Source organism: Leucoraja erinacea, chromosome 7, assembly GCF_028641065.1.
Source record: "Leucoraja erinacea ecotype New England chromosome 7, Leri_hhj_1, whole genome shotgun sequence".
NCBI classification, from domain to species: Eukaryota; Metazoa; Chordata; class Chondrichthyes; order Rajiformes; family Rajidae; genus Leucoraja; species Leucoraja erinaceus.
Window position 1 is genome coordinate 58,979,359 of NC_073383.1, and position 15,819 is coordinate 58,995,177.

The 15,819-nt window shown below is 41.4% G+C and overlaps 1 protein-coding gene across 1 annotated transcript in view; it reads right to left on the minus strand.

The window, feature by feature from the left end:
- The window catches only part of LOC129699151 (low-density lipoprotein receptor-related protein 1-like), an 877,455-nt gene that overhangs the window by 159,408 nt on the left and 702,228 nt on the right, over positions 1-15,819 (minus strand). Inside the window, exons 57-60 of the mRNA XM_055638819.1 lie at positions 14,560-14,653; positions 13,693-13,809; positions 13,460-13,579; positions 7,538-7,657 (exon numbers count right to left, since the gene is read on the minus strand). Of these exons, the coding sequence (XP_055494794.1) occupies positions 7,538-7,657; positions 13,460-13,579; positions 13,693-13,809; positions 14,560-14,653 (451 nt within the window). The remainder of the gene's footprint in view (positions 1-7,537; positions 7,658-13,459; positions 13,580-13,692; positions 13,810-14,559; positions 14,654-15,819) is intronic.

A 15,819-nucleotide genomic window follows, 5' to 3' on the forward strand; every position in this document is an offset into this window, starting at 1 on the left:
CATTACACTCTGGCGTCTCCCATTCAGCCACTGTTGAATCCATCTTGCTACTCCTGCATTTATACCCAACAGTTGAACCTTCTTAACCAACCTTCCATGAGGAACCTTGTCAAATGCCTTACTAAAGTCCATATAGACAACATCCATTGCTTTACCCTCGTCAATTTCCCTAGTAACCTCTTCAAAAAATTCAAGAAGATTAGTCAAACATGGCCTTCCAGGCACAAATCCATGCTGACTTCCTAATCAGACCCTGTTTATCCAGATGCTTATACATATTATCTCTAAGTATCTTTTCCATTAATTTGCCCACCACTGAAGTCAAACTAACAGGTCTATAATTGCTAGGTTTACTCTTAGACCCCTTTTTAAACAATGGAACAACATGCGCGGTACGCCAATCCTCAGGGACTATTCCCGTTTCTAATGACATTTGAAATATTTCTGTCATAGCCCCGGCTATTTCTACACTAGCTTCCCTACTAGTTTCCCTTACCTCACATAATTCAATATCCTTCTCCTTGGTGAATACCGAAGAAAATAAATTGTTCAATATCTCCCCCATCTCTTTTGGCTCTGCAGATAGCTCTCATATCTTCTTTTAGCTTTTCTAATTTCTTTCTTAAGATTCTTTTTACATTCCTTATACTCCTCAAGCACCTCATTTACTTCATGCTGCCTATAATTATTGTAGATCTCCCTCTTTTTCCGAACAAGATGTCCAATTTCCCTTGAAAACCAGGGCTCTTTCCAATTTTTACTGTTTCCTTTCAACCAAACAGGAACATAAAGATTCAGTACTCTTAAAATTTCCCCTTTAAATGTCCTCCATTTCTCTTCTACATCCTTCCCATAAAACAAAATGTCCCAGTTCACTCCTTTTAAATCATTTCGCATCTCATCAAAGTTAGCCTTTCTCCAATCAAAAATCTAAACCCTAGGTCCAGTTCTGACCCTCTCCATAATTATATTGAAACTAATGGTATTGTGATCACTGGACCCGAAGTGCTCCCCAACGCATACCTCCGCCACCTGTCCCGTCTCATTTCCTAACAGGAGGTCCAGCACTGCCCCTCCTCTAGTAGGTACCTCTCTGTATTGCTGCAAAAAACTATCCTGCACACATTTTACAAACTCCAAACCATCCATCCCATTTACGGAATGTGTTTCCCAGTCAATGTGGGGAAAGTTGAAATCTCCCACAATCACTACCTTGTGCTTACTACTAATATCTGCAATCTCCTTACATATTTGCTCTTCCAATTCTCGTTCCCCATTTGCCGGTCTATAATACACCCCTATAAGTGTTGCTACACCTTTCCCACTTCTCAGTTCCACCCAAATAGCCTCCCTAGATGAGCCCTCCAATCTATCCTGTCAAAGCACTGCTGTAATATCTTCCTTGATAAGCAATGCAACACCTCCACTCTTGCCCCTCCAATTCTATCACACCTGAAGCAACGAAATCCTGGCATATTTAGTTTCCAATCACAGCCCTCCTGCAACCATGTTTCACTGATCGCCACAACATCATACTTCCAAGTGTCTATCCAGACTCTAAGCTCATCCACCTTTCTTACAATGCTCCAAGTATTAAAATATGCACATTTAAGAAACCCCCCGTCTCTTATTCTCTGTTTATTTCCTTTTTCTTCTTTCTCCTCTTGTGTCCGAGTGCTTCCCTTTTCTGCTTCCTGCCTCCCATTCTGTCTACTAGCTTTCTCTATTTGAGTCCCTCGCCCCAACCATTCTAGTTTAAAGTCTCCCCAGTAGCCTTTGCAAATTTCCCCGCCAGGATATTGGTCCCCCTCGGGTTCAAGTGCAACCCATCCTTTCTGTACAGGTCCCACCTTCCCCAAAAGAAGTCCCAAACTTGAATCCCTGCCCTCTGCACCAGTCTTTCAGCCACGCGTTCATCCTCCACCTCGCTCCATTCCTACTCTCACTGTCGCATGGCACAGGCAGTAATCCTGAGATTGTTACCTTTTTGGTCCTTTTCCTTAACTCTCCACCCAACTCCCTAAATCCTCCCTTCAGGACCTCTTCCCTTTTTTTACCTATGTCATTGGTACCTATATGTACCACAACCTCAGGCTCCTATCCCTCTGATTTCAGGATATCTTGGACGCGTTGAGACACGTCCGAGACCTTGGCACCAGGATGGCAGACCACCATCCTGGTCTCCTGACTGCGTTCACAGAATCGCCTATCCGACCCCCTAACAATAGAGTCCCCAATTACTATTGTCCTCTTCTTTTTGTCCCTACCTTTTGGAGCAACAGGGCCGGTCTCTGTGCTGGAGGCCCGTCCGCTGTCGCTACCCCCGGGCAGGCTGTCACCCCCATCCGTACTCAAACAGGAGTACTTATTTGCAAGGTGTACCGACATTGGAGCACTCACTCGTCCCTGCATCCCTTGCCCTTCCTTAGCGTGACCCACATGTCTCTCTCCCGTGGTTTTGGATTGACCACCTCCCTATAACTCCTCTCTATGACCTCCTCACTCTCCCTGACCAGACAGAGGTCATTGAGCTGCTGCCCCAGGATCCTAATACGGTCCCTTAGGAGCCCCATCTCGATGCACCTGGTGCAGATGTGGACGTCTGGAGGGCGATCCGACTCCATGACCTCCCACATCTGACATCCAGAACAGTACACTACGACCTACTATGACTAAACGACAAGTAAAAAAAGTGTCGATTTTTTCCATGGCAACCTTTTTTTACTCGCGGGCAATTTTTAACATATTGAAAAAAACGCCACGAAATAGCTGACGCCTCGAGTACACGGAGACCACTCTCGAGCATGAAGGAGAGTTACGAAGACCACCTACGACCGACCTCGTGTTGACCATGCTGCGAGAATGAGTCGAGGGCAAATTCACCAGAACTCGCGGATTAGGTCGCCCAAGTGGGACAGGCCCTTTAGGTATCATATAGGAAGTTCATTTGTGTAATTAAGAATTAGTTGATCCAGTGCTTGACTCGGTGTTTTACTGAACTAGACTAAGGGGGTAAGCTGTAGAGAGGATAATTACACAGGATGTACAAACAACAGCCATTCCTAAGCTGGGGAGGACATGTAATTGAGTCCTGAACATAATGGTTTAAAAAAAAAAAAAAATTCATATACTGCCCATGAATTTGTCCTGCCCTGTATTACAGCTAACTTGACTCATCCAGACTACTGTATGTGGATTAAGATGACCTATGATGACAGTGTGCCCCTGTTGCCAACATCTCCAATTTCCTGGTTTATGCTGTGCATAATATAATGACTACTATATGATGAGCTACAAACAACTGTCAACAATGTTTTTGTTGCTCACGATTATACAATCTTATCCCTTACAAGTAAATTACTTTTTCCTTTTCTTTGATTAGATTTGAGAATCGAAATGTTGGCAGCGGTGATGAGTCTGATAGTAGGACCTCTTGGATGACATATCAGATGACAAGAAGTTTCATTGACCTGACACGCTATCTCTCTTTCGGTCTGCGTAGATGTTGCATGACCTGCTAAGAATTTGCAACATTTTCAGTTTTATTATAACAGGACTTTCTGTCTCCTGGTGTTTGCTCTTGTGTCTGAGAAATGCCTGAAGGTCATTAGCTTTGTATCACTGAGTTGATAATATTATGATACTTAATAACTACATCCATAATATAACGATTTGAAGTACATTTAATATTGATTGTTGTTAACTTTAAGATTTTCACTCCCTTAAGGACTGATTCATGTATAGTAAGTACCCTCTGTAGTTTACAGAAAGTTTCAGAGACATGATCTGTGAAGAAACCTTTAAGAAAAAGGTACCACACTTTGCTTGGGCTCCTCATGCCTTCTATGTCAATATGTGTATAGTCTGAAGTGAACGGTCGGGGGTTAAGAACCATTGAGAACATATACTTTCCAAGCTTCCACAGCAATAAACAACCATTAAATAAATAAATGCATGCTAAAGTAAATTGAATTAAAATATGCATCACATTTATTTATAAATATCCTGAAAAATGTCTGTAACTGTATTTGTATTTATCATTTAACCAAATTTGCACAATTAAGACAGCCATAACCAGGAAATATTGAAGCCTTCTACTAAAGATTAACGGCAATAATACAGAAAAAAAAAATTGCAGTAGGTTTTTTATTTAAGTGTGCATTCTAGAATGCTAAAGGACCTGAATTAACCTCTATTATTTCTTTAAATCTTTCACTTGGGGATGATGTTATCTATTGCATTTATCATTCCCATGTTTCCCTCTCTGGTAGCAGGTGTTGGGTAAGGGACATGCTTTTGTTCCGCATGAGAGCTGGCTGGTGACAGGAGCCATTTTTCTGCTAAGTCCAGAGAGAGGGGCAGGGATGGAAAAAAAAGTCATGTTGTACAGCTTGAACAAGAAGTGAATAATCTTGGTAATTTTACATAGTGTCCCAGGGCCTCGATCTTCTATTTCTTATTGAAAACATACTTCCATTTTTACAGAAAGAATAGACAAGCCCAGGCATCACACTGCAAATACACTGTCAGTTCTCAGTGGTATTATCCTTCTAGATCACCCTCTTGCATGCTGATATCATTAACTTCAACTGGCATAAAAAAATCTAAGGTAGAGAAAAATGCTGGAGAAACGCAGCGGGTGAGGCAGCAACTATGGAGCGAAGGAAATAGGCAACATTTCGGGTCGAAACCCTTCTTCAGACAAAATATCTAATTGCTCATTTCTGAAGGAAATGAATAATGAGAACAATTCTGACATATCTATGGCTGACACATTCCACTACTCATAACCATTAAGGAAAGTTAAAAGGGCTAAAATTGCAGTTTTAAGAAATAATTTGAGACACTAAAGTGGGTGGTATCGAGGACACTGGAGATGGTTATCAAAATTTACAGCAGGATCTTGATCAGCTGGGCAAGTGGGCAGAAAATGGCTAATGGAGTTCAATACAGATAAGTGTGAAGTGTTGCTTTTTGGGAAGTCAAACCAGGTCAAATATACACAGTTCTTTGGGAGTACTGTAGAGCAGAGGTACAGTGGCTTGCAAAAGTATTCATACCACTTGAACTTTTCCACATTTTGTCACGTTACAACCACAAACATAAATGTATTTTATTGGGATTTTATGTGATAGACCAACACAAAGTGGCGCATAATTGTGAAGTGGAAGGAAAATGATACATGGTTTTCAAATTGTTTTACAAATAAAAAACTGAAAAGTGTGGCGTGCAAAAGTATTCAGCCCCCTTTACTCTGATACCCCTAAATAAAATCCAGTGCAACCAATTGCCTTCAAAAGTCACCTAATTAGTAAATAGAGTCCACTTGTGTGTAATCTAATCTCAGTATAAATACAGCTGTTCTGTGAAGGCCTCAGAGCTTTGTTAGAGAACATTAGTGAACAGACAGCATCATGAAGCCCAAGGAACACACCAGACAGGTCAGGAATAAAGTTGTGGAGAAGTTTAAAGCAGGGTTAGGTTATAAAAAAATATCCCAAGCTTTGAACATCTCACGGAGCACTGTTCAATCCATCATCCAAAAATGGAAAGAGTATGGCACAACTGCAAACCTACCAAGACATGGCAGTCCACCTAAACTGACAGGCCGGGCAAGGAGAGCATTGATCAGAGAAGCAGCCAAAAGGCCCAAGGTAACTCTGGAGGAGCTGCAGAAATCCACAGCTCAGGTGGGAGAATCTGTCCACAGGACAACTATTAGTCGTGCACTCCACAAATCAGGCCTTTATGGAAGAGTGGCAAGAAGAAAGGCATTGTTGAAAAAAAGCCATAAGAAGTCCCGTTTGCAGTTTGCCACAAGCCATGTGGGGGACACAGCAAACATGTGGAGGAAGGTGCTCTGGTCAGATGAGACCAAAATTGAAGTTTTTGGCCTAAATGCAAAACGCTATGAGTGGCGGAAAACTAACACTGCACATCACCCTGAACACACCATCCCCACTGTGAAAGATGATGGTGGCAGCATCATGCTGGAGGGATGCTTTTCTTCAGCAGGGACAGGGAAGCTGGTCAGAGTTGATGGGAAGATGGATGGAGCCAAATACAGGGCAATCATGGAAGAAAACCTGTTAGAGTCTGCAAAAGATTTGAGACTGGGGCGGAGGTTCACCTTCCAGCAGGACAACGGAACGAAAGCTACAATGGAATGGTTTAGATCAACGCATATTCATGTGTTAGAATGGCCCAGTCAAAGTCCAGACCTAAATCCAATTGAGAATCTCTGGCAAGACTTGAAAATTGCTGTTCACAGATGCTCTCCATCCAATCTGACTGAGCTTGAACTATTTTGCAAAGAAGAATGGGCAAAAATTTCAGTCTCTAGATGTGCAAAGCTGGTAGAGACATACCTCAAAAGACTTGCAGCTGTAATTGCAGCGAAAGGTGGTTCTACAAAGTATTGACTCAGGGGGGCTGAATACTTTTGCACACCACACTTTTCAGTTTTTTATTTGTAAAAAAATTTGAAAACCATGTATAATTTTCCTTCCACTTCACAATTATGCACCACTTTGTGTTAGTCTATCACATAAATTCCCAATAAAATACATTTACGTTTGTGGTTGTAACGTGACAAAATGTGGAAAAGTTCAAGGGGTATGAATACTTTTTCAAGCCACTGTATATAGGAGTACAGGTACAGAGTTCCCTGTATTTGGCATCACGCATAGATAGAGTAGTAAATATGGGTTTTGGTATATTGCCCTTCATTAGTCAGGATATTGAGTATAGAAGTTGGGATATTATGCTAAAGTTGCATAAGAATTTAGTGAGGCAGCATTTGGATTATTATGTTCAGCTTTGGGACTCTTCCATAGGAAAGATGTCATCAAGGTGGAAAGAGTGCAGCAAAGATTTACAAGGATGTTGCCTGGACTCGAGGATTTGAGTTACAGGGAAAGATTGAACAAGGTCGGACTATATTCCTTGCGACATTGTAGTCTGGGGGGTGATCGTATGGAGATGCATAAAATCATGAGGGGAATTGACAGGATATTTTATCTAGAGTAGGGAAATTGAGAACCAAATGACATAAGATGTGGGAGGAACATGAGGGGCAATTTTTTCACTCAGAGGGTGGTGGGTATATGCAATGTGATGCCAGAGGGGTTTGGGTGGTAAAATAACAACATTTAAAAGAGAGGTACATTGATAGGAATGGTCCGGGGGGGGGACAAAATATAGTCTTAAATAGGTTAAGATAGGTTAAATGTGACTAGCATAGGTTAATTATCTTAATATAGGTTAAATGTGACTAGCATAGATGAATTATCTTGGTCGGCATGAACTAGTTGGACCTGTTTTCGTGCTGCAGGACGTTATTTGTAGAAGCAAATATGTTCTCTGTCGAAAGCTAATATTAATGTCTTGTTAGTCCATGTTGATGTTATCCACAAATCCATTACAAATTATGTGTGGTTCTCACTCATTATCAAGTACAAATTTAGCAATATGCCCTTCATGACAAATTATAATTAGATCTTCAATTTGCATTTGAATCAATTCATAAAGAGCTTACTGCAATTCGATTCATCAGAGCCATCCGCACAGTCATGATCCTTGTCACAGACCCATTCTTCAGGAATGCATCGCTTGGTGACAGCGCACTGGAACTGGTTTGGAGAACAGGTAACTTCAGCTAGGGGCAAAGTTAAAAATCTTCAGTCAAAACATTATGAGCAAAAAAATGTGAGCGTGTAATATTCAGTATTGTTAATGGCAATATTCAATACAAAATTCAGTCCTGTACATAAGTTTTAGTGCAGTTTATGTAGTGAAAAGTTTTTGCTGCATGCTATCCGGTGAGCAGAAAGACAATACTTGGTTACAATCGAGCCATTTAGAGTGTATAGATACAGGTGCACAACCTTTTATCCGAAAGCCTTGGAACCAGACACTTTTCAGAATTTTTCGGCTTTCGGAATGGAAGATTTTTAGCGTAGTGGTAGAGTGCTCGGCTCATATCCGCAAGGTCGCGAGTTTGCGCCTCGATCCCGGCAGTTACTCAATTGTGAGTTTGAGTCTTCAATGTAGTTTTTTCTTGCAGAATAGGAGAGAATAGGGAGGGTTAGTTTGGGATCATTCTCTGCGAGATGATCTTAGTGCGGAAGACAAGTATAGGAGAGGTGTACTGACTGTGTGGGCAGAACTTTGGAAGTGATTACCCACCATTCTCAAAATCCGCTGTGTCTCCCTGTCCCTCCAACTCCAGAGGAATCCGCTTCCTGATGGGCCACTACGGCGACAAGTGGCAGTTCGCCCACAGCCCGAGCTGCGGCCCCTCATCCGCAACCCGGGTTCCTCTGGAGATGGAGCGGGGCAGGGCTAGAGTTGTTGCTGGCTGTGAGTCTCTGGGATCTCCGTGCTTGCAGTGGGCCTGGGGGTCGGTGTCCCGATGAGGGGGCGCAGGTCGGGCTGTGGGCGAACTGCCACTTGTCGCCGTCTCGGCCCATCGGGGAGCGGCTTCTGGTGGTCCTGACGTCTCTCAGCTCCTGTCCAGGGGGATGGACGGAGACGTCAGGACCAACAGGAACCCGCTCCCCGATGCGCCGCTACAGCGACAAGTGGCAGTTCACCACAGCCCGAGCTGCGCCCCCTCATCCGCAACCCGGGTTCCTCTGGAGTTGGAGCGGGGCTGGGCTAGAGTTGCTGCTGGCTGTGAGTCTCTGGGATCTCCGTGCTTGCAGTCGATGTCCCGTTGGTCCTGACGTCTCCGGTCACCCCCATGGAATGGAGCTGAGACTGGGAACTGTACCGCCCTTGCCCCCTCCCTCTGCAACTGCAAACAACCCCACAGTTCCCAGTCTCAGCTCCTGTACAGGGGGGTGGCCGGAGACGTCACAGCCCGAACTGCGCCCCCTCATCCACAACCCCAAGACCAAGACGTACTTTGCACACCATCAGCTTCTGTCCCTACGGGGAGCGTGTTCCTCTGTAGTTGGAGCGGGGCTGGGCTGTTGCTGGCTGTGGGTCTCTGGGATCTCCCTGCTTGCAGTGGGCCTGGGGGCCGAGGTCCCGTTGGTCCTGACGTCTCCGGTGATTGGCACTAGCTCCGACGTGAAGACAGTGCAAAGCCCCCGCGCCGGTGCAATGGGCGGGGAGCTGGAGAGGGGAGGGAAGGGGTCACACATATGGCCGGGAAGCAGAGGGGTGTAGGTGGGGTGAAACTGAAGGGAGCGACAATCTGCTGCTACCTGCCCGCTGAGTTAAAAAGTTCCCACGCAAGACTCACGATACACTGTGTATCGTGAGTCTACCGTGGGAACTTTTTTAACTCAATGGGCAGGCAGCAGCAGATTGTCAATTATTAACCCTCCCGCGCAATATACCCTCACCTTCTCTTTTATGAATGGGGATATAGTTCCCCTTTCTTCGAGGACCGACCGGAGGTTCCACTGTCACCTCTGCGGGCCGCCCTCGGTGAACGTCTTCAAGGACCTTTTTTCAAGGACCGAAAAAATATCCGCTATTCAGAGCTTTTCGTTATTTGGATCTTCGGATAAAAGGCTGTGCACCTGTACATGATAAGGGAATAACATTTGCTGTAGGAATAGAGATTTAAGTTTGTGGAACGATTGTATTATGTGATTGCAGATCTGCTTCTGTGGACAAGCAGTTGCCCAGATTGAGCACCATCTTGGAACATGATTTACTAAAGTTCTTATTCTGGTTGAAAAGTATTAAATTCAAACTAAAACTACTGATCACTTGAAAAATATATAAATAGTCATAGAATCTGTAACTAAATTGCAATTGCTCAATGATAACTAATACTCAAGCCAAAAGCCTTATCAGATCAGTAATTTGAACCAAATCTTAAACAACTTAAACCAAATCTTCAGCAGTTTCCATCTATTACCAGATTGGTATTCATTTTTAAAGCAGAATATGAGGAATATTTGGAAAAGAGCATTAATACACTGGTTTAAGGCTTGAATAGAACAGAAATTTTGAGGTATTGAATTGGTTCATTATAAATGTATTAACTGAGTTGAAGAAACCTTATTCTTCAGATCTTCTGAAACATGCATTGTTAAGTGTTATACATCACAATTGAACTTGGGTCTCAGAAATGACTACTCATTAAAAGAATAATGGAAGCATTAAAATGAAACATTTATAATAGTGCATTATTACACCAGCAATTACTTAGCGACAGGTTCATATTTTATAGTACAACATAGTAATTTCTGCCATGCAGCTACATCAGTACCATACACCAATCCTAACCTTGGAACTAACAGAAACTGTAAAATCCATCGCAAGATAGCTAAAAATCAATTAATTTTCCACAATAGGATTAATTAAAAGACCTTTAAAAAGTGATCTAGGTTTTCATCGTTAAACACATTACAATTAGGCAATACAGATGATTAAAATGTTGGCCCCTAAATTAGTAGACTCACTTTCAAAAAAATTATTTATATTGAAGAATATAACTCTTAGAAATTCTGCAGTTAAAGATGGATTAGAGAATTGAGCATCATTCAAAGTCATCACAAGGACCATTGGATTCAAAGAATCAAAGATCATTGTAAACAGAGAAATTGCTGGAAATGCTCAGCAGATTAGTCTGTATGTGCGGGAAGAGAAACAGAGTTAAGGGGCTGTCCCACTTGGGTGATCTAATCTGTGAGTTCTGGCGAGTTTGCCCTCGACTCATACTCGCAGCGTGGTCGACACGAGGTCGTAGGAGGTCTTTATAACTCTCCTTCATGCTTGAGAGTAGTCCCCGTGTACTCGAGGCCTCAGCTAGGTCGCGGCGTATTTTTCAACATGTGGAAAAATGCCCGTGAGTAAAAAAAGGTCGCCATGGAAAAAATCGATACTTTTTTTATTCGTAGGTTTAGTCGTAGTTGGTGATAGTAGATCGGCATATTAGTCTTCGATAATCGAGGGTAGTCGAAGGTAGTCATAGATAGTCTTCATCATAATCAAAGGGACGTCGGAGGTCGAAGGAGATCGAAGGAAGTTGTCTTCACTCTCCACTATTCGGTGTCCAATTTTCCCGAAGTTAGTCGTAGCTACTCGTAGCTAGTTAAAGCTAGTCTTCAACATAGTCGAAGGAGGTCTTCCACGTGACATTTTTTCAAACTCTCCTAAACTCGCCAATTAGGTCACCCAAGTGGAAGTGACAGCCCCTTAAACCTTTCAGGTTGGAGAGCCTTTGTCAGAACTGAAAAAAAAAGTTGACAAAAGTTGTAAAGCTGCAGAAAGGAGTGGGTGAGAGGAATGTTTTTGATAAGGTGAAACCAGAGTGACTATGGGCATCAGCTATAAAGATTCAGTGGATGGAAGCAGTTAGAGCGTGAGAACAACCCAAAACATGTCACAGTTGCAAAATGCAGAGGCGTGGACATGGCTAGCAGGTCATCCATCTTAACCATTATCCATGCTTCTGCTCTCACACCCTCTCCTTTGGGATAGAATAAGGGTAAAATTTCCCTTCACCTTCCACCCACCCAACATCCGTACTCAACAGCTCATTCTCTGCAATTTCCCTCGTCCTTTCAGTACTTCTCAGGGGCCATTCACTTCACCACTCACTGATTCATTCTTCCATTCCCACCAAACCCCCTCTCCTTACTGCAATTTCCCTACATCTGTAGACTAAGCAACACTTGTACTTTCACCTTTTCACGCTATCTGGGAACCTAAGCAATCTTTCCACTTGGAACCGGTGATTCACTTGCACTTCTTCCAATTTAGAGTATTGCATCCAGAATTCACAATGTGCTCCTCTGCCCCGAACACAGAACAATATAGCACAGGAACAGATCATTGGCTAACAATATCCATACCAATATCCATACCAAATATGATGCCAAGATAAACTAATCTCAGCTGCCTGCACATGATCCCTCTATTCCCTGTAGATCCATGTCCCTATCTAAATGTCACTTAAATACCACTAATGTATCTGACTCTGCCACCCTTGGAAGCATGTCCCAGGCACCCACCAGTCTGTGTATAAAAAAAATTGCTACTCATATCTCCTTTAAACTTTGCCCCTCTCACTTAAAAAAAACATGCTCTCTATTCTTTGACATTTCTACACTGGGATAAAAGGCAACAGAAAACTATGTCTATGCCTCTTACAATTTTATGAGCTTCTATCTGGTCTCCCCTCAATCTCAGGTGCTCCAGAGAAAACAATCAAAGTTTGTTGAACCACTCAAAGCAGCATTCTGGTAAATATTGCACAAATATTGAGTGATTGCTTCACGGAACGTCTGCATTCGATTCTCAGAGGCGACTATGAGTTTTCTGCTGCTTGCCATTTTAATTCCCCATCTCACTTCCACTCTGAGCGATCTGTGTGTGTGGCTTCCAATACTGTCTCAGTGAAAGCCAATGCAAGTTTGAGAAACACACCTCAAAGCACTTTTAAGCATGTTTCAGCTTTCTGGACATGATATTAAATAAAAAAATTAAAAATAACTTGATTCCTTATTCCATATCAGTTTTCCATCTATAATATTACTACACCTTTTTTTTCTCTCTGTGGATATGTTCACCTACACTTAATTTCATATCTCCCACATTCTTGGTATGTTGATGTTCTTCTCTCTATGTTTTCATTCCCCAATTTCTCCTCTTCATCCATTGACCGGTTAACCTTGTTTACATCTTATAACCATTAACATCCTTATCAGTGATATGCCACTCCCCCACTCTCATAGCAGCTTTACAAGTTTCTTCTGTCACCTTTTCAGTTCTGGCAAAGTGTCTCTGATCTGCATCATTGACTCAGTTTTTCTTCCCACAGATGCAGCCTGACCTGTTGAGGAATTTCCAGCATTTTCTGTTTTTGCTTTAGATTTGTAGATTTTGGGGGGATTTCTGCTGATTATTAAATATCATTATTTTTCAGAAATGATGATTCATTGCAAAAACCAATGGATTTTTATTTTCACAAATGTACACTAGTTTCTCAGATGATTAACTTTCTTGATCAAGAATTCTGCTTCACAGTGTGCCATAGAACATATCTACATATATATGTGCCAGTCATTAAACTCTTCATCCAAATGACTATTTTTTACATAAGCTTGGCAATCTGTGCTTGGGACTATAAAAGAAGGGAGACGCATAGCCAAGTCTAAAGCTATCTTCCATTTGAATCATAATTTCCAGGAACTCAAGTGGAAAACCTTGGCTAACTTTCATCCGCTTTCGTCCAGGTTTTTTCTCTTTTTTCATCTCTTAAGCTGTTGGCAATTAAAATGACTGCAGTGAAAAATATGAGCTGGAAAGAGCAGGAGAAAACCTATTATAGTAACCTACCTTTGACAAACTGGTATCTCTCTGGAGAAACATTACAACATTACTCAATATCAAGTTGCACGGAACATTTAATACTGGGCCTACTGGGAGTCTTAACTAGAATTCAGAAAGATGCATGGTTTCTTATGCTTAAATGCTGGTGCTTTAAACTCACGGCAATCACTTTCATCCTCTCCATCCCCACAGTTATCTTGACCATTACATCTGAAGATAACAGGAATGCATCGTCTTTTTTGCGAGCACTTAAACTGACTTGGAAGGCAAACGTGTGTCTCTAGAAAATTAAGAATAAATTTAATATACTCAGTATTTATAATCAATATCAGGCAAGCAACATAAATGTATTATTTTGAATGTTGAGGTATGTAATTCAGATGCAGTACTAACCACAGTTTGCTTCATCTGAATTGTCCCCACAGTCATTCTCGCCATCACAGATGAAGGCAGGTTTAGTGCATATTCCAGTACCACATTGAAATTGACCTGGCCTGCATTTAAATTCAGCTGGGAAGTTCAAAGAAGCATAATTTACAGAAAGAAGGAAATATAGTTAATGCAGATACATGCAGAGTGGTGACTCTGAAACTTAAAAGACACATGCAGAATAAATGTAAAGAAGTTGCAACCATCTATTTAATCCACCTAATTATTACTACAATGCGGCTGGCTCATAATATAAATAATATGTTCTTATTTAGTCATTGATGCAGTAAATGAAAAAATAACATATTACTTATTTTATGCCTCACAGTTCCTGCATTCAATCATGACTGTCTGTGTGGTGTTTGCATGTGTTCCATGTGAGTGAGTGTTTCGCCTGGGTGCTCTAGTTTCCCCCCACATCCTGTGAGTTGGTAGATTAAATGGCATTGTAAACTTCTTTGAGTGTGTAGGCAAGTGGCAGAATTTGAAGAAAGGTGTCTAATGAAGATAAGAGGGGAATAAAAAATGGGATTAATGTAGGATCAGTGTAAATAGGTGGTTGATAATTGATGCGGACTCAGTGAGCTGTTTCCATGCTCTATGGCTTCAAATGCTGTAGTCAATTTCATTAGTGTGGATGGAAATTTTTTGATTTTTACTTGCATGTAGGCAGTGGAAATTTCATATAAGCCGCAAAAAAGTAAAACATTTTTCATTAAAATTACATTTTGGCAAATATTTATTTGGATATACTTGGGATTTACTGTAGATTGGAAAGTGGAAGCAAGTAAATGCATTAAAAAAATCAGCAAAATGATTTAAAATACTTACGACAATCATCAGGCTCATCTGATCCATCTCCGCAGTCATCTTCTGTATCACATTTCCACCAGAATGGAATACATTTATCATTGCTACAGACAAACTATTGAGACAGTGTTACGAAAATATTATATAATTAGACTACAGATAAAATTCAGATGAACAGCTTACATTGCAATAAAAAGTAACTTGAACCATTGTTAAAAATCATTCTTTGATTATGAATGCACAATTACCCAACCTGGTGAAAACATGTGATAAAACAGTGGTGTCTTATTATTGATCAGTATTTCCAGTGGAGTCTTATTATTGATCAGTAAGCCTTTTTTGACAAGATTTAGAGTACTTGGGGAGAGTAATTTCAAATCACTTTCATGCATTTTGCCTCTCTTATTCTTCGCTGTTGGGGCGAAAGATAGTTGGCCATGCTGCTCACGGCTTCTGTGTTGTTGACTTAGAGGCAGCTCAGACAGCTGGGGAATAATCCTCATCTCTGGTATTTGCAAAGAAGTGTTGGAAGGCTCATTAACAGTGAAGAGGCTATCCTGTTTTCAGCTCGAGTTCACAAAAAATAACACAGCATGACAATCAGGAGAGAACTTTGAAAAAATAATTATTCATCATGGATTTTGTGATCAATTAGAATGTCGTATAATTTCTCCTTACATGCATATTCCTCATGCATAAAAACAAAATCATAGATAGCCATGATAAGCTTTAAATCTTCATGGTCAATGAATTGTGAGGATTATTCAATCACTGGAATCTTCTTGGCATGATTATCAAACATCCAGCTAGTACTTGCTTCTGCCTCCCTTTTCCAATTACAGACTCAATTCCCATTTTAAGTGTTCTATGTGTATTGGACTTGATAGTTGACGTGAGCAGCTGCAAGAAACCAACCTCAGCAATGGAATATTGTACTTTGACACTACCATGACATGTTATTAATTGTGAATTTGCACTAATACACAGACTATTTTATTTTTACATTTTAAGTTTAATTTACTTTATGTATTAAAATCTGTTCAGAGATATTGAATAACAGTTAAAGAAACCTTCGACAATGCCAAGCTGTCAACAGGACATTGAGTGTTTGGAAAGGTAGGCCTTCAAATTCTATTACGTAAGACGCAGTTGATGCTCATTATTTACTCTGCATGGTTGCAGAATCAGGACTGCCAAGCTGATCAATTCCACATAGCTGCAGAAGTAAATATGGACATGGCAAAATTGGAAGAGTTGAGTACAGACAGCGGGACAGTGCTA